We start from the raw sequence: 18817 nt of genomic DNA, 5'->3' as shown, positions 1-18817 counted from the left end.
TAGGTATGACGTCAATAGGTCTCATTAAGCATGCCAGTCGTTAAAACATAAGTCATTTGTTAAAATCAATATGGTCAGCTAAGCATCCTTTCGAAGCCATGCTTGAAAATTTGAATTCATTCGGTATCTGTAAGACGAAAATAGCAACATGATCATAATCCAAACTCAAACTTTCAAAAAAACAGGACAAACTATGAACAAAAGAAAAATTAACTATGAGCTTACCGTAGCATTGCAAGAAGATTAAGACAATGTGTTCTTGAAGAGTAAGCGTCTTCTGCTTCAGCGGCCACAACCGCCATTTAAATTTTGGTCAAATTATGTGAATAATGTCAAGTTCTTGAATAAGAAAACAGTAAACAACAAGGTAAACAACATACAAGCCATCGAGCTTTAAACAGGTCCATTCCTATATAGCACACAGATATAGAATATTTCTTAAAGAAATAATCAGTACGACCGCAAACCTTCCAATTAATTTTCATCTGACAGCATCTCTTGAGACGAGATACCAACAATTGCTGACATTTTGATCAAGAGCCATGATTCTTATAGCTTTATCAGTCGTTATAGTCATAACATATGGACATGAATGTCATGATTTCACAACACGATGGTTTGCTTTATTGTTGTGTTATGTCCTATTTACAGCCAGGGTCATTTAAGGACACGGCAGGTTCGGTTGGTGGAGGAATAATACAGTCGATCTACAATAAATGGACTAGAAATATGTTATATTTCACTAGTAATAATCGTAGACAAAAATTCATGGTTTTCATTTTTCATGCGTTTGTTCTACTACATATGATAACAAATTCATCTTGGTCAAAATAATTTACCAATTGCCAAATGTAAAGTAAACTTCAAGTTGGACAAACAATACTATTAAATACTGGCAATCATAAGGTTTATTAATAAATTCATTACATATCTATTAATATCATCCCGATATGTAAGACCTGCTGGTATATGTTCACTCGTTCTTCGCGTCCGTTATAATTTCATTAACGATATCATGTTCATGAAATAAAATCATTATCGAGGAACAGCTCTGAATGAGATCACCATAGATATTCCCCTTCTCCTTGTATACTTTTATATTCTATTCAAATGAGATTATTCCGGTCAATATGCATCATATCATTATTATGTTAGGCTACTTTTGTCCATGTTCTGTGCATTGTTTCCTTTGTTGGTAAATATTAATAGAAGGCAATATACTTCTTATTGATTATCTTTACCAATATACTGATATTAATTAATTTCATTTTCACCTTTTACAATGTTTGAATCTCCTAGTTCTATTTTTGGATGTCGATGCAACAGAATAAGCTTTTGATCTGTGGTCATGTTATTACTTTCCTTATGTGCATTGTGTTTCTGAACGTGGCGGTTGAAAGTATGTATTCGTGTCGATGTATTGAACAAAAAAGGATCTATTAATTGGTGGTCAGCTGACGACAGATATGACGCTATCAATACCATGGTAACTTGACGTCATTGGTTAATTGGAGCTTATATAAATCAATCGTGTTGCTTCGATTTCAGAATCAAGCCTAGTATTATTAACATATGACATACGAGATACATGTAGCTAACTGCATGGAAGTAATTTGGACCATTACTCAGAAAGAGGACTTGTTTTCCATAGTCAGAAATTGTACTCGTTTATTACGCGAATTGTTGGATGCTGGAAATCAATACCAATTGACGTCATTGCCTCAATCATGTTTAATCAGCATTATGTTACTTCTTGATGGGGATCGCCTAGAGGACAATAGCCAGCTTCATATCTAAACTGTAATTAGGATCTTAAATCATCTTTCTCTCTTTCTGTTGACGTCATTTATGTTATGTGACCCGGGTAGCATTGTAATCAGAATAATAATAATAATAATAAAAATAAAAACAGGATAAAAAACGATAAATAAATAAACTAATTATTACAAGATTTGCATTTGTGTTTTTGGGAGGTGGTGATATGTTCGTGTAAGTATTCTTTTGATTGTGTGGAAATAAATCCAACTTTATAGTGTTACCTCACTGAAATATACTGCTGACGTCCCACAGCAGCATATCCTATCACGTCAAACAATACTTACAACGGTCAAACCAGTGGTTACAGGAGATAGTTACTACCATTTCTAAAAGGCTCTGGTATGCCTTAAACAGGGAGCAAAGCCCAATGCATTCCTCACATGGACAAACAACAGCTACTAAAGGCCAAACGTGAGGACGTATCAACGGAGACATAAGGATGAAGAAAGATCTTTAGAAAATAGAAAAACAAAAAGATCCCAGGTTAAGTTATGCAATGAGGAAAGCTCGCACAATTTTTACTCCATAGCTGTGCTTTTCAGCACCCCAAGACCTTATCCTTGAGGATAGCCTCACATTTCTATATCTGTTTAAATAACAGCATACTACAACATTATTCCACATATAATATAGCATTTACTGAATCGTGAAATCCCGAAAAGAACGTTAAGTGTCCAAACGTCTTAGCGAACAACCTCTTACTCTATCCACAATAGAAAGATCGCCTTCATTTTTTAAAATATTGAAGATGATATTTTGGAAAAAAAGCATAATGATAGTCAATATTGTAATCATTAAATCCTTAGTCGTCACCGGGCAAGTTTTCTATCGGATAATTAATATGTACAATAGTCGTCACCGGGCAAGTTTTCTATCGGATAATTAATATGTACAATAGTCGTCACCGGGCAAGTTTTCTATCGGATAATTAATATGTACAATAGTCGTCACCGGGCAAGTTTTCTATCGGATAATTAATATGTACAATAGTCGTCACCGGGCAAGTTTTCTATCGGATAATTAATATGTACAATAGTCGTCACCGGGCAAGTTTTCTATCGGATAATTAATATGTACAATAGTCGTCACCGGGCAAGTTTTCTATCGGATAATTAATATGTACAATAGTCGTCACCGGGCAAGTTTTCTATCGGATAATTAATATGTACAATAGTCGTCACCGGGCAAGTTTTCTATCGGATAATTAATATGTACAATAGTCGTCACCGGGCAAGTTTTCTATCAGATAATTAATATGTACAATAGTCGTCACCGGGCAAGTTTTCTATCGGATAATAAATAAGTACAATAGTCGTCACCGGGCAAGTTTTCTATCGGATAATTAATAAGTACAATAGTCGTCACCGGGCAAGTTTTCTATCGGATAATTAATAAGTACAATAGTCGTCACCGGGCAAGTTTTCTATCAGATAATTAATATGTACAATAGTCGTCACCGGGCAAGTTTTCTATCGGATAATTAATATGTACAATAGTCGTCACCGGGCAAGTTTTCTATCGGATAATAAATAAGTACAATAGTCGTCACCGGGCAAGTTTTCTATCGGATAATTAATATGTACAATAGTCGTCACCGGGCAAGTTTTCTATCGGATAATTAATATGTACAATAGTCGTCACCGGGCAAGTTTTCTATCGGATAATTAATATGTACAATAGTCGTCACCGGGCAAGTTTTCTATCGGATAATTAATAAGTACAATAGTCGTCACCGGGCAAGTTTTCTATCGGATAATTAATATGTACAATAGAACAAACTGTCGACCTCTTTAAGCTGACTCTTCTCAAACGGGTTTTCTTCTATGAGCGATATAAAATTCATATTTGTCTAATTTTTCAAAAGGAAGCGAAAATATGATACCTTAATTAGTTTCCATTGATTAATGGGATCGTGGTTTCCATCCAGGTCTTCTATAATTTTACTTGATCGAATGTCTTTGACTCAGCATCTCGTCTTTTGTTGTAGATGACACTAAACTTCAACGTCCTTCCTCTTTTTGTCAAGTTCTTGCTATCTCTAATAAGATTTGTTTTAATTGAATCCCTACGAATCTCTACATGTTTGGCCAAAATCTGCCCAATTACTATTACTCGTGATCTAAGATAGACAAATAAGTTATTGGACCTTTATTTGACCTATATATAATATGCATATGAAACATGGGGAGGACACTTTATTTTCAATTCATTTTATGCTCACTGGGAAGAGGCTATATTTATACATTTTTGTAACTGGTTCTATAGGATAGAATTTATTCTTAAAATTACGAAATAAGCTAGGAAATGTTATCTATTAGTCGAAAGAAAAAAAGAAAGCTTAATTTTAACATTATTTATCAATTTACATCACTTTACAGCTAGACTTAATTCGATATCTGTAGGGAAACAGAAACAGATTATATCAAATTTGCATCAGAATTTTTTTTCTACCGTTAACACTTCATTGTTGAAATATACAAGATAACTCTGTTAGGCCAACATTATCACCCAACATCTCTTAAAGTTAACTGAAGCACGGCAGACAATTTTGTTTTCGTTCCGTTTAAGGTAATGGGGCCGTAGACTAAATATCTTTTGAAGGAGCTTAGACAACCATGTAGGCCATTAAAATACCTCCATTATGACTATCTATATTTCCTATTCTCTATTTGATTTGACAAAATCTGTTTTCACTTCAGTAAACGTCAAGACTGGAAAACTTTCCCGACAAACTGGAATTAGCTGTTTTGCTATTCTTAACAAGCCGCCCCTGACGATTACTTTCTTTTTAAGAAGCATAAATCGAAAAACGTGAAAAAGTCAACATATGTTTTCTTTTTTGTTGGTAACTGGTTTAAATAGTTTAAATAACGCGTCGTGCTGAAGTAAAATAACGTTTACACAAAAGTACACAACGAAATAGAAATCTTCAATAGCTCTGAGACATCCAGTTGTATTTCTGTACATATTTGTATCAATATTTATCTCAAATGCCACTATCAGATATTAAATGAATTATCATTTTCAGCGATTTAACAATTCAAATATATACTAGCTCCTATAAACTGAAAATGGTTTTACTTAGTTCTGAGGATCTGTTTTTAAACAACACACATCCTGTTTGCCCTTTGCTTGCTATCAAAAAGTATTATTAAAGATACGTTGGGTGCTATATCAGAACATCAAAGAAACCTTGACAGTAAGTGACAGTAAGATGTGTATAACCGCTTTCATAATTTGTTTACAATCAAACATATAAACACTTAACACTTGTTTGTTTACTGAAGCAGGGATTTGATGTTTGTCTACAGTTATCGTCCAGTGATCAATATGGACTTATTTACATGTATAACAACTAAAGTTCTATTCGCAGCGGGATCTCTTTTCATAGTTTTTGTATTACCACACGTGTCGTTAACACATTTCGGATTGGATACATTATTTTCCTGTTTATGTTTAAAGCTGCATGATGGATGTTGTTTTCACAGTTGTTTTTACGCTTCATAAGGTCAGGATTTGTTTTCTACACCCTCCCATCAAGATTTTGACGATTCTTTCGGCCAATTTCGATATTCCACAAGACAACATTCAAGAGGTCTCAACATCTTCTCTCCTAGTATCACTGGCAATACCTAGGAGACCCGAGGCTTGCCATGACTCAAATACCACGTTTTGATTAAATATTGGCACGGTTCCAAATAAACACCTGAATATAATGTACTTTTGAACATCATCCGATATTTGCAAATAATGAAATATCAATTTTGGGAGTTGTTCACCTCCCAGTCTTGACCAATTTTTATTTTTTACATTCGACTCCTAGGTTTCCATACTTTCAGAGGGAAATTGTACAAATGACACATTATGGAAAGGCATTTTGTTATATAGATTTTGAGTTAAATGAAGTAGAAGCAAACAGTTAAACTGCATCATACAGCTTTTTTGCCTTTCTAGGTCTCGTAAGTGATGCAACGTCATACAGCTGTTTTGCCTTTCTAGGTCTCGTAAGTGATGCAACGTCATACAGCTGTTTTGCCTTTCTAGGTCTCGTAAGTGATGTTACATTATACAGCTGTTTTGCCTTTCTAGGTCTCGTAAGTGATGCAACGTCATACAGCTGTTTCGTCCTTCTAGGACTTTTCAGTGATGTTACATTATACAGCTGTATTGCCTTCTAGGACTCGTAAGTGATGCAACGTCATACAGCTGTTTCGTCCTTCTAGGACACGTCAGTGATGCTACATCATACAGCTGTTTCGTCCTTCTAGGACTCGTCAGTGATGCTACATCATACAGCTGTTTCGTCCTTCTAGGACTCGTCAGTGATACTACATCATACAGCTGTTTCGTCCTTCTAGGACTCGTAAGTGATGCTACATCATACAGCTGTTTCGTCCTTCTAGGACTCGTCAGTGATACTACATCATACAGCTGTTTCGTCCTTCTAGGACTCGTAAGTGATGCAACATCATACAGCTGTTCCGTCCTTCTAGGACTGTTCAGTGATGCTACATTATACAGCTGTTTCGTCCTTCTAGGACTCGTCAGTGATGCTACATCATACAGCTGTTTCGTCCTTCTAGGACTCGTCAGTGATACTACATCATACAGCTGTTTCGTCCTTCTAGGACTCGTAAGTGATGCAACATCATACAGCTGTTCCGTCCTTCTAGGACTGTTCAGTGATGCTACATTATACAGCTGTTTCGTCCTTCTAGGACTCGTCAGTGATGCTACATCATACAGCTGTTTCGTCCTTCTAGAACTTGTCTGTGATACTAAGAGCCTACATGTTAAAGCTAAATAATTGAGGAGTCGATCGAGTGAAATGTCAAAATCTAGATGTTGATGCTCACTAGCCCCACAATGAAATATTTCGCAATTATCTTTAATGAAATCAAGAGCGTAATTTGGAAAACGTATAAGCTTTGTCAACTTTTTTGTGTTTTGTTTAGGGGAGAGGGGAGGGTTAATGACACCAAACATATATTAACATGCACTTGTACCTCTTGATGTTCTTTTAGAATCATCTAACATGTGATTTAAAAAATTTACGACCTCATGTGAAATATAAGGTTATAAAGATTCGTTATGGACAATATCCGTTTCCTAACCCGCCTACTAAAACGACGACACGTCTGTATGATGCGTTTTTCTTTATTGTTGATTCGGTATATACCTATATATGTTGTATATCTTACTAAAAGGGTATTGGAAAGACCTACTTAATGTATTTACTTCCGTGTCATTTCTACAATTTTATTGTAAATATTTCATCTAAATAGAATATCTCTCCGCGATACTTTTTGTACAGCAAAACGTTCAGTCCTACTGTCCTGGAACTTCACGCTAACACTCATAGACTTAAATAAAAAGCATTTAAAACGAATTGGGGAAAAAAGTAAATTATGAACAATGTGCGAGTTGTGTTAGCGATTTTCTTATTTTATGTTTGATACGTATATCTAAACAAATAAACAACGGTATGTGTGTCATTGTGTTCATCTGTTCCCCAGGAGACACGTAGTATCACACCTGGGTCCATGGCTGACCGATAATGTGACTGCGTGCGTCACAGTAGTTCTGTATTACATACACGTAATGAAATAGAGATTTACGTATTATCTATACAGATGACGTAAACGAGATGAATACAATGGTGACAAAAAACAAAATGAAAATTCTCACCAGAGAGACTAATTTCCCTGGTGACGATCATCATTGTTAATTATGTCGATACCCGAAGCTCTGTTCACATAACGTCGTAGATGAATAGCCAGACGCTTCATCTGTGTTTCGCATTCCTATGATTAAGGTCGCTGAATCACGTAGGTAAGTAAGTTGGTTGGTTTTTGAGGTTGAAATATTGATTTAATCTCTTGGGGTAACCAATTTTTGTTAAGATATTAACTATCTATAATGCTAAATAGACTTAGATTGAGCTTTTATGATATTTAAACACATTTTCACTTCCAACATAAATTCTGTTGTGATACGGTCAAATATTCTCGTTTTTTTCTGCTGTTCAATTTGCGAGTGATTTGCTTGCTACGTTGTGGATTTTTGTGTGTATGGTACTACTGTCATATACTTTTATTTTTTCACGGGCTACGATAGTCAGAACTCGATTGTGTTGGCATGATATGGACCAAGGCGTGAAACCATGGCCATGAATTGAAAATGGTGCAAAAACGTGTCAAAATGTGGTTTTCTCATTGATATGATCAAATTATCTCAAATTTGTTTTCGTTTCACATGACAAGTTATTTTGTGTTTATTAAATAAAACGTTTTACGATTCGTTTCATAAAATCTCGTCAGAAAAAAATCTGATCATGTATATATTTATGAATGTATATTTTCATTATTCAAACTTTTTAATTATATAGTTAAGATTACAGACGATTACAAAGTATGATTAGCAAAACGCATGCGAAATAATGTATACATTATTTCTATGACGATTTAAATGTTTTATGTGCACAAACGTAAGTTAAAAAAATGGATTTTTTTACAATCATGAAATTAGACATAAACAACATACAGTGTCATCTATAGCCAGGAACACACTGTAGACTTAATTACTAATTATCGACAACGAGTCAAACTATATGATTAATTAGTGATAGATATTGATCGGTAGATGAATTGGATAGAGTTTATAGAAATAAGAAACATAAAAAAAAATATTACATTAAAGCTTCAAGGTCAATGTGTTTACTTCCTTCATCACGTGTTCTGAAACGTGTTTAAGAGCAAAACTGACAAATCAACTTCTATTTTCCTATCAGCACAACAAGACAATGACTTCCTGATAGGGGTATGACGTCATTTAGATATATAAATTGTGATATCCGTTCGAACTCGGAACATGTTGCGATGATTAACACCACAAAGATTAACAAATATTGTTTAAAAAGACTTCAACGATTACATTTTGAATACCATTTTGTTAGTTATACACGTGTCTTGCCTTTTAGTTTGTTCGCTTATATGATTTTTAAATTGTGGGTTTGGTTTCATTGATAAAACTGAAAAGGGAAAGAGTTTATACCTACTCTTTGAATTTTTTCATTTCAATTTTATTTATTTATTAAATTATTTATTTATTTATAGAAATGATTCCGAAATAATTTATTTTCTGTTTATTTCAGTATTTGATAACATCTCATCGTTGCCAACAGAAAAGAGTAAGGGAGTAGACATCAAGAAAAAAATAACATCGTCAGTTATTGTCAACATCATTGTAACAGACACTAAACACTCTTCAGAAGGCAATTAAGATGAGTAATATCCTCGGGTCTACTTGGCCGATCCGAAAACCATTACGGGGAACGCGCACGCGATCACTTCGAAAAAGACTTTCGCTGTCAGGGAAATCCACAATTATTGACAAGATCCCGGATGGAAAGATAAATTTTAAAGAATGTATTCACGCTGAACAGCTGTCACCAAAAGCCACTCGGATAAAGCTTTCACCACTTCCGCCGTCTTATCCAAAGTCTCCCGACTTACAAATAAAAAGGATGAAACGTTTACCGGAAATTAAAAAGTATACTTCTTCGGACTGTGCATCTTCATCGTCAATCATCAACAGCAACGACACCAACGTCGACACCGAAACAACAGACACGCAAAGGACTGTAAAAATAACCTCCGCCCAAAGTGAATTAAAGGATAATAGGCGAGAAAACCTTGATATTTCATGTAAATACGAATACATCATTTCCACAGAAGTTGACTTTTTATGTTATATTAGTGACGAAATTGATAATGATTTTCAAGATGTTGATTTAGAAATTGATCCAAGTACTATATCAATAACATCTTAGAATAATCAAATACCAAGACATTAATCTTATATCAAAACGTGTTTGATATTTTTCTGAATTGATGACAAGAAATTTTTTTTCTGCGTGGCGTATGGTATACAATTGTACCAGGCGATGCAGTATCTCAGACTTCCTCACTATTGAGAATCTGTGAGTGCTGGCTTTTGTTTTTAAAAAAGTCCTTACATCATCTAAAAAGTGATTGTTTGAATATTTCCGTAAATGATTATAATGTTTAATCTTTAAATTGTAATAGGTACCAGGCATGTTGATATATCTTTACCTATTTCAACTTCATAAGCGTCATGTACAGCGTGCGATAAAGATTTAAAACTACATAAGCGGCTATGTTATTGTTTTACCGCTTGTGTTCTTCACAAATTAACCATGTGTGCAATTAAAAACAAGTTGTGTGCATTTCTATAGGAGAAACAGTCAGAGCGACAGATAGTTATCATTAGTAATCAATCAAAAGAATTAGATTTCACATAGGATAGGAAGAACTACCATTTATGTTACTTTCATCTTATTTTTAATACACTTTCAGATATTGATTTTTGTAGGTAGTCTGCACTCTGAAAATTATCCAATTATCTACTATGGTTTTACGGGTTTCGCTGATGTGATCAAAATATCAAATCGATTTTCTGCGAGTTTGCCGTCTTTTACCCTTTCGTTTAATCCATTAGTGATTATTTTCAGAAATGCATTTTTTATGCTGTTATTCATCCCGATGACGTCAATGTAACGGAAACGCCTTTCATCCTACTTTCATTTTTAATGGGTATATCGTAGATTGTTTTATGATAATATCATAAATTTTCTTTTATTTGAAGTTCGGATTGTATTTTGGTTTTGATGGTATTTTCGTTTTCTCTTTGATTTTGAATGTATCCATCCTCGAAATTTAATTATCCTCGTTCATCATCATTACAAAACATATGCCAATAATGCGAATTTGCAATGTTTTAAACAAGCTTGATCAGGGACTTGATGGTGTGATGTTCAAAAATAAAGTTTCAGTCATTGTTGCTTGAAAATCTCTCGGGTTGCCACGAAACGTATTTGGTATCTAAGCTTAGGCTTTTCGACCAGATGTTATCGCTGGCTCGGTTGCTTACTCAATGCGAGTTCAAGATTGTAGGCTAGGGAAAAACGCTACGGAAAAATCCTCATCGTTTTTGAGTCTCTACCTAAATAGAGATCTGGTAAAAGATTATGTCCTCTAGGGATTAAAATTTGTTATACAATACCTGAGAGAAATATGCATCTATTTGGCTTCATGAAAATGTATGATTTTAACACATTTGAATCGTTTATGGGTCGGATTTAGACAGGTGTAAAATGTCGGATTTTTTCCCTTAAGTGGGTAGTTAGTTTCACTTGTAAACTTCCGGTTGTTGACTTCTGAATGCGATGACAGCCTGATATGCCATTCAAACTACTAAATTACATGTATGCCATTTATAGGCTTTGACAGGTATGTTCCTATGAATATAGACAGTAGTTACTTATGTTGAACTTCAAATATTAATGCTATTAGCTTAAATGCTAAGTAATAATATATAGTGATTGTTTCAGATTGGGGGTGTCCTTTTACCTCCGGATCGAATAGTAATTTCCGATTCTGAATGTATCTCTCTTTAACCCGAACACACCAATGTGACATACATATATTTATTGGCATCACATGGTTCCCGGTCAAACAAACCTCAACCTCGTATTAAACACGGCATGATCTCTTTTATATAAAGGGTTAGGCTAGGTGTGAGAGTCAAACACCTTGGGGGTAAGTCATCACCGTGGATAATGAAAGGGGCAGGTGTTAAGTCATAATGACAATTTACCGCGCAGTCAACACCAGCACTGAAGCTAACTGTTACAGTCGATGACAAAATCATGTAAAGACCCCGTAATAATTGTATCCACCTGAGGGTAAACACATTTTTACCCAGTCTGAACGAGCCTTGCGCTTTACCGGCACAGTGTTGTAAAGGATTCATAAATACTCCTTAAACATCAGAAAAAGAAGCCCCAAATAATACTGCTGTTAATTTACAATCTTTTATATTTATTATGATTAACCTAGCCTGAGATGAAGATTTAACAAAATTTTTTAACTGCGCGCCATGTGATCATTTTCTGAGAAAATCTTGATTTTTAGTCAAAATAAATCAAAATGGCTGCAAATTACACCGCATATGTAAAATGGTATTTAAGAATTATTTCAACTACTTGTGTTTTATTGTTTGGAACAATTCGTTTAAATTACATCACCGATATATCGATATTAAAGTGAAATGTAATGTTCGACGATAATGTTTTTTTTACTGTATCTTGCCGTTTTTGTGAAATGTAGTCCAAGTGTACTACTGCATCTATCCTTATTTTGTGTGGCTTCATATAAATACTCGATATTACGGCTTTTGTGCGCATGTAAAGTTATTTGATACGACGTGGAACTGTCAACATATCTTTACCTCTATCGTTATTTTCGCCATTCCGCAATATGTTAGGCGTTTCCCCTCACGCAAGGGTGTAAAGAAAGATAACTCGTGGAGGACACCAAAAAATGTAAAATCAACTCTGACGAGAGACCGCTCTCATACAGCACGGTTTACGATATCACCTCATCTAAATAAGATATAATGATGAGTTTATGTGATATCATTGTTGTGTTCATAAGAAAATGGAATCCCAGTCTGACTGTAGTGAGATTATTCCTTGAAATTATCCGACGTGTTAGGAATATGTTTATAATTTACAGAAGTACAAGGAACTTACCATTAATTTCATTTTCATAGTAAGATATAATTTGATATTCCAAATCTTTTTAATATCATTTAACGATATTTTTAAGGAGCACAGGCACCAAATCGGAGCTCTTCAAAGACTAGTGTTTGGGAATCAAAGTCAAAGACTGGAGGGAGTCACCCCACTTCGCTTTATCTTTTCTGTGTCCGAGAACCCAGAAGCAGTATTCCAATGAAGAAATAATTTCGTTCAACCTAACCCTTGAAAATGTTCACGATGTGATCAAACGGCTACAAAAATGGATTTTTATTTTTTCGTTAATTCAAAAAAATATTTATGTTCGAGCATATTTTGCATCCTATATGTTGATCTGGATTTATTTGTTTTTGCATTGAAAATATTTTGATAACTTATGAACAATTTCCAATATATCGCCGATACTTGTAATAAGTATAAATATTTATTAGCGAATGTTACGCTCTATTAAGGATGTACCTTTTTCTTTTATCATGGCTTACACCAGATTAACCACAGAAAGTCAAGTTAGTTGGCAAAACCTACTTCATTCTGATTTGTCTCCCAGAGTGCGTTGCGATACCCCGCAGGAACGACAACTCTGGTAGTGATTGATACAGATAAATGACTGTTTATCATTACTATCGACGTATACGTCCCTGACAGTACCGATACCAGCTAAAACTAGATACATGTATATGTAAATCATGTAGGTATATCTGTTTATTTACAAACTGCGACGCTCAACATGTAGGCACATTTTAATAATGAAATAAGCATCAACAGTAATCTGTTTTTAATCTTAAGTACCGTGAGAAATTTCTAGTACGTGTCATGCATGGATTAGCAGAAAATACCTACTGATCTGTTGATCAATTATGTATCAGCAAATTTACTTGTAACTTATGCAAAAATTAAGCCTTCAGAGTGAAAACAAACTGTGAAAAAAACCCTTTCATTTCTGGTATATTGAAATGAAACCTGTAAAGATAATGAACTTATCCTCGGCATAAGCGACACAAACAGAAGCTTCCGCTCTGTTTGAAATGAGAAAAAAAACATATTCAATGTCATCGGAAGATGATATTTCGTTTCTTTTCTCGATCACGAAACTAACCAGTATATACAGGGTAAATAAGAAATAGTATAATATGCAAAATCGAATTTGGTCTAGAGTTTAGGGTCTCTTATTTAACATGACTATTCAAGATCTAATTCGTAAGCGATTATATAAATACTTTGTGAGGCTTCAGTGTTCCTCTCAACAAAGCGGCAAGTAAAACATTACTTTGTAAAATACAACAGATTAAACTTCGTGAAACCAAATCGTGGTGCTGGCATGGACATTGCTATCGAAACGCATCGCGAAAAACTGTTTTTGTTTCCCATATTTGGTAGTCATATCCGATGTGGTCTAGTGGTTAGGATTTCTGGTTTTCACCCAGACGGCCCGGGTTCAATTCCCGGCATCGGAACCTTTATTTTTACTTCTTTTTATATCATTCGTGAAAATGTTTGTATTGATTTTTTTATGTTGCTATACATAAAAGCAACTCAGTTTGGACAGAATAGTTATTTTGAACACTTTAATGGGTTTTAAGTTACATAGCGCATGTAAATATTTTGTCGATTGTGTATGCATTTACACAATAGCAGATTGTACACACAGTACAAGCGGTAAAGGTATATCCGATGTGGTCTAGTGGTTAGGATTTCTGGTTTTCACCCAGACGGCCCGGGTTCAATTCCCGGCATCGGAACCTTTAATTTTTCTTTATATTATTTAGTAAAGTGTTTTTATTGATTTTCCTTTAATTTTTCCATTTATTATTTTAAAATACAAACATGTATGTAAAATTATATAATATATATTTTATCGATTTACATTGTATACAAGTATATAGATAGCGTGTGTTGTATTTACATAATATCGCCATCTACACACAGCACAATCATGTTACTTATATCCGATGTGGTCTAGTGGTTAGGATTTCTGGTTTTCACCCAGACGGCCCGGGTTCAATTCCCGGCATCGGAACATATATTTTACTATTTTTGTTTATTATTTTGATTTCTTATATCTGACACGTTTTTGAAATAACAAAAGATTATTTTTGTCATAAATTGTTGCTCTATAAATGACCAAGAAGTTGATAGTTTTCCGATTATGCAAAGTCCGGATATATCTATCACTTAAAAGCTACTGTGTGTATATGTGTAGAAAAGAAATGGTAGTATAGAACACTAAACCATCCTGTGAAAACAAATGGCGGTAACTCTTGGAGATCGGAATGGAGTGATGTGCTCTGTTAGATGTCTATGGGAGGTCTGTCAGCAGCTAATTATCTGTTGATGAAGGTAGTGCTCTGAATGGTTATTATGTCATCGATACAATTATAAACAAATGAGGATATGAAACAATGTATGATGTCAGCCCACACAGTAACTTGATGAATTATCAACGAATGTTAATCAACAAAACCAAGAAAGTATTGTCGTTAATGACATGTTTACAAAAATATTATATTTCACTCAAGTTACACAAATATTCTACACTGATATCAGTCTTTGTGAAATACTTGAAGATAAATGAAATAGTTGCGTATTTTGAAAAGTCCTTTCCTATTTTCAAGCAATAAATATTTCATACAACTGTTCTTCCTTTGATCTATGGTTTTATCTTCTATGTTTACAGAAATAATGCAATTTGGAAAATGTTCAAACGTTTTTGTTAAAGCCAGAAAGGAAACAAAATTAAATGAGATCGAACTGCTCGCTTTATAGAATATCAATAGATCGATTTATTCCTTACTACATGTAAATACAACGCACTTAATCTACACAGACACACGTCTGTGTGTGTGGGGGGGGGGGGGGAGGGGGGGGGGGTACGGGGGAGTGAGAGGTGACATGGGAGTGAGAGGTTACATATATCTGGTATCACACATGATCATTGGTATACTCTGCTGTAGACCCTGTATATAAAGAAACACATATTTACTTATACGTTGTACATCTTAACTGAAGTACAAAATAAAGCAAATGAAATTTTTATAATCAATAATGACAACAGAGGAAACAGTAAAGATATTGAAATGGCTTATTAGTCCTTAGTCTATATTTTGTCGATGTGCAGTATCTGTATATGCATAGAACGAACGCATGTATGGCATGTACATAACAGCGCCCTCTACACACAGTACAATCGCTGAAGGTATATCCGATGTGGTCTAGTGGTTAGGATTTCTGGTTTTCACCCAGACGGCCCGGGTTCAATTCCCGGCATCGGAACCTTTATTTTATGACTTTTGTTTATCATATTACATCTGACGCGTTCTTGAAAAAACAAAAAAATATTTCATCATAAATATTTGCTCTATATATGACCAAGGAATTGACAGTGGTCGGATTTTCCTTTATTCAAAGTCCGGAGTTTACATGTATATATCACTGATAATATGCTGTATGTTTTTAGAACATTGCAAATGGCAAATATGTATATATATATATATATATATATATATATACACATTATTAATTATAGTCTACAATGCATAATTGAATATTTATTATTAAAATCTTGTATGTGAAATATTGTTCTGTTTAAATTATAAATTAAAAGTAAATCGGGAGATTCTCCTAATTATGATCCATTCGATCGGAAGGCGGGGCTTGGGAGTGAAAATCGGGAAACTCCCGACTAAATCGGGAAAGTTGACAGGTATGCATTCTCGGCCCCCATCGACTTTGGTTAGTTGGTTGTCAGGTTTTCCGTCTCCGCGACTCCGTCTTCGGGTATCGTCTCACCGACGAACGTCAGTATTCTGGCGACGTTGCCCATTGGCTGTTGCATTCTAGGAAGTTGTTCCAAATGTCGTCTATATAGATACATTGTTGATCATTACGATATGCACTTTTACCTCACCCAATCTCTAACTAATAAGTATACAAAAATCCTCATTAAATATCGGCTACAGTCCCTTAGAAACGGGCAGCTATAACGGTATTTCCAGAGCCCAAAGGTATCATCCTCTTTGTAATAGTAATGACATCGTGGATGATACAATTTTCATATCATTATATGAATACAAAAAAAAATTGAAGAGTTTGAGAAATCTTAGTAGATATTTGATTCAAGCTACTTCTAAAAGAAAGGTCTCTTCTTCACATTTAATCAAATGGTATATTATCTAGCTTAATGCTGCTGACAATCACTGTATATTATCTAGCTTAATGCTGCTGACAATCACTGTATATTATCTAGCTTAATGCTGCTGACAATCACTGTATATTATCTAGCTTAATGCTGCTGACAATCACTGTATATTATCTAGCTTAATGCTGCTGACAATCACTGTATATTTTCATTGGTACATGTATTTTCATGATGCTGTAATGAAATGTAATATTATGTATATTAATTTTGTAATCCTATATGCTATTCGTATTTTGAATAAAGAAATTGTAGTATTGAACACTAAACCATCCTGTGAAAACAAATGGCGGTAACTCTGGGAGATCAGAATGGAGTGATGTGCTCTGTTAGATGTCTATGGGAGGTCTGTCAGCAGCTAATTATCTGTTGATGAAGGTAGTGCTCTGAATGGTTATTATGTCATCGATACAATTATAAACAAATGAGGATATGAAACATGGTATGGTGTCCGCCTACACAGTAACTTCATGAATTAGTCACGAAAATTAATCAACAAAACCAAGAAAGTTTTGTTCATAATGACGACATGTTTACGACGAGTATGTAAGTTCCACAAATATTCTACATCGATTATTAGGCTTGGTGAAATACCTGAAAATAAATAGATAAAATGAAATAGTTGGCGTATTTTGAAAAGTCCTTTCCTGTTTTCAATCCGGGTATTCAATAAGCGACAAGATTTGTTTTAATTAGAAGATGGTGTTGTTTTAGGAAATAATGACAAGACTATTATATACCGTTTCATACAAGCTACTGTTTTCGTACCGGGATTTTTACCTGTGATTTACCTGTGCTTTTCACAACCTATTTACATCTGATTGAGACATTAAACTAAACTTTTTTTCAATATGTACCTGTAATAAACTTATATTGAACTAAGTAATCTATAAAAGTTAATAAATTATATTTAAGTAAATTATCATACATTACATCAAATAATAATTTTAATGTTATACTACCCGAAACACAACTTACAACTAAAGAGAATAATATCTGAAATAAGACTAGATTATACACAATGTACACACAGGAATAGTCTGTTGTAACCCTGCATATAATCTACAGTGAAGTAAAAGATAAAACGAATGGAAATTTTATAATCTTCAATGTCAACAGAGAAAACAGTAAAAATGACTTTTTATCTATAGTTCGGACTTCATTCGTGTCTATAGCTTGTCGATTTTCTTTGTGTACAGGTATAGAGAAAGCGTGTATGGTATTTACACCATTTACACACAGTGTACACACAGTACAAGCGGTAAAGGTATCTCCGATGTGGTCTAGTGGTTAGGATTTCTGGTTTTCACCCAGACGGCCCGGGTTCAATTCCCGGCATCGGAACCTTTATTTTTGCTTCTTCTTATATAATTCAGTACACCGTTTTTATTGATTTCTTTATGTTGCTATACATAAAACAACACAGTTTTCACTGGATAGAATAATTAATTCAGAGCAAATACATGTATGTAAAATTTCATAATATATGTGGTATCCTGGAATGAATATTCGCAAATGTCGTCTCGGAATGTTACAGTTAATCTTAACTTCATCAACTCTGATATCATAATGAGAGTTTGTCGAGTGATATCTTCAGTTTTTCTTACTGCGAACTTAGATACATTTTCACCTTTTGAAGTATTGAATTTATTGAGTTAAACATTTTACTTTGATATTCAGTATTTTACATTGTACTTTGAAGCATGGTTTTTGTCATCAAATTCTACATCTGACAAGATTCTTGCTTGGTTAGGTGTGGGGGAACATTCGGGACTTCCGGTTCTGATTTTGAAGCGAATGGACACCTGTCTGTGAACGCAGCTCCAATCTATAAACATCGGTGGTAAGCGAGGGTTTTAGACCCTTTTATTGTTGTTTGTTGTTAAACTGTGACATTTCTGATATCTATGAAATATTTGTGATGCTATATTTTTTTCCGAATTTCGTTTTATTTTACAAATACCCCACGGGCCGGTGGGTATTGGGGGAATGGCGACCCCTGAGCCTTCTCAGGCCACGCTTGGTGGAAAAAGACAATATTCTAAAGACAATACTGTTGTTGTTGATGTTGTTGACAATAAATCATTGAAAGTCAACAAGTTTATAGATGTGATATCAGAACTATGCGGAGAAGGATCTATATTTGCCTGTGTCCCAAAGTCCGGGAATTTGTTTGAGGTCACCTC

General features: G+C 34.4%; 1 protein-coding gene and 5 non-coding genes across 6 annotated transcripts; all 6 read left to right on the top strand.

Annotated features, from left to right (window-relative positions):
- Window positions 1-9100: 9100 nt before the first annotated feature.
- Window positions 9101-9649, top strand: LOC132562951 (uncharacterized). Its single transcript, XM_060227728.1, has one exon. The coding sequence runs from the start codon at window positions 9101-9103 to the stop codon at window positions 9647-9649; it is 549 nt and encodes a 182-aa protein (XP_060083711.1).
- A 4172-nt stretch (window positions 9650-13821) lies between these two features.
- Trnae-uuc (transfer RNA glutamic acid (anticodon UUC)) lies at window positions 13822-13893 on the top strand. The gene has a single exon. It is a non-coding gene; the product is annotated as a tRNA-Glu (tRNA).
- A 213-nt stretch (window positions 13894-14106) lies between these two features.
- Trnae-uuc (transfer RNA glutamic acid (anticodon UUC)) lies at window positions 14107-14178 on the top strand. Its single transcript has one exon. It is a non-coding gene; the product is annotated as a tRNA-Glu (tRNA).
- A 206-nt stretch (window positions 14179-14384) lies between these two features.
- Trnae-uuc (transfer RNA glutamic acid (anticodon UUC)) lies at window positions 14385-14456 on the top strand. The gene has a single exon. It is a non-coding gene; the product is annotated as a tRNA-Glu (tRNA).
- Window positions 14457-15637: 1181 nt separating this feature from the next.
- On the top strand, window positions 15638-15709 carry Trnae-uuc (transfer RNA glutamic acid (anticodon UUC)). The gene has a single exon. It is a non-coding gene; the product is annotated as a tRNA-Glu (tRNA).
- Window positions 15710-17903: 2194 nt separating this feature from the next.
- Trnae-uuc (transfer RNA glutamic acid (anticodon UUC)) lies at window positions 17904-17975 on the top strand. The gene has a single exon. It is a non-coding gene; the product is annotated as a tRNA-Glu (tRNA).
- Window positions 17976-18817: the final 842 nt, after the last annotated feature.

Source organism: Ylistrum balloti, unplaced genomic scaffold (assembly GCF_031769215.1).
Source record: "Ylistrum balloti isolate Yb309-2 unplaced genomic scaffold, AGI_CSIRO_Ybal_v1 Utg371552, whole genome shotgun sequence".
NCBI lineage: Eukaryota > Metazoa > Mollusca > Bivalvia > Pectinida > Pectinidae > Ylistrum > Ylistrum balloti.
This window is presented reverse-complemented; position numbering and strand designations above follow the sequence as displayed.

Bases quoted from the DNA above. Each gene is read 5' to 3' on its own strand.
- LOC132562951 (XM_060227728.1), top strand. From the start codon at position 9,101: ATGAGTAATATCCTCGGGTCTACTTGGCCGATCCGAAAACCATTACGG.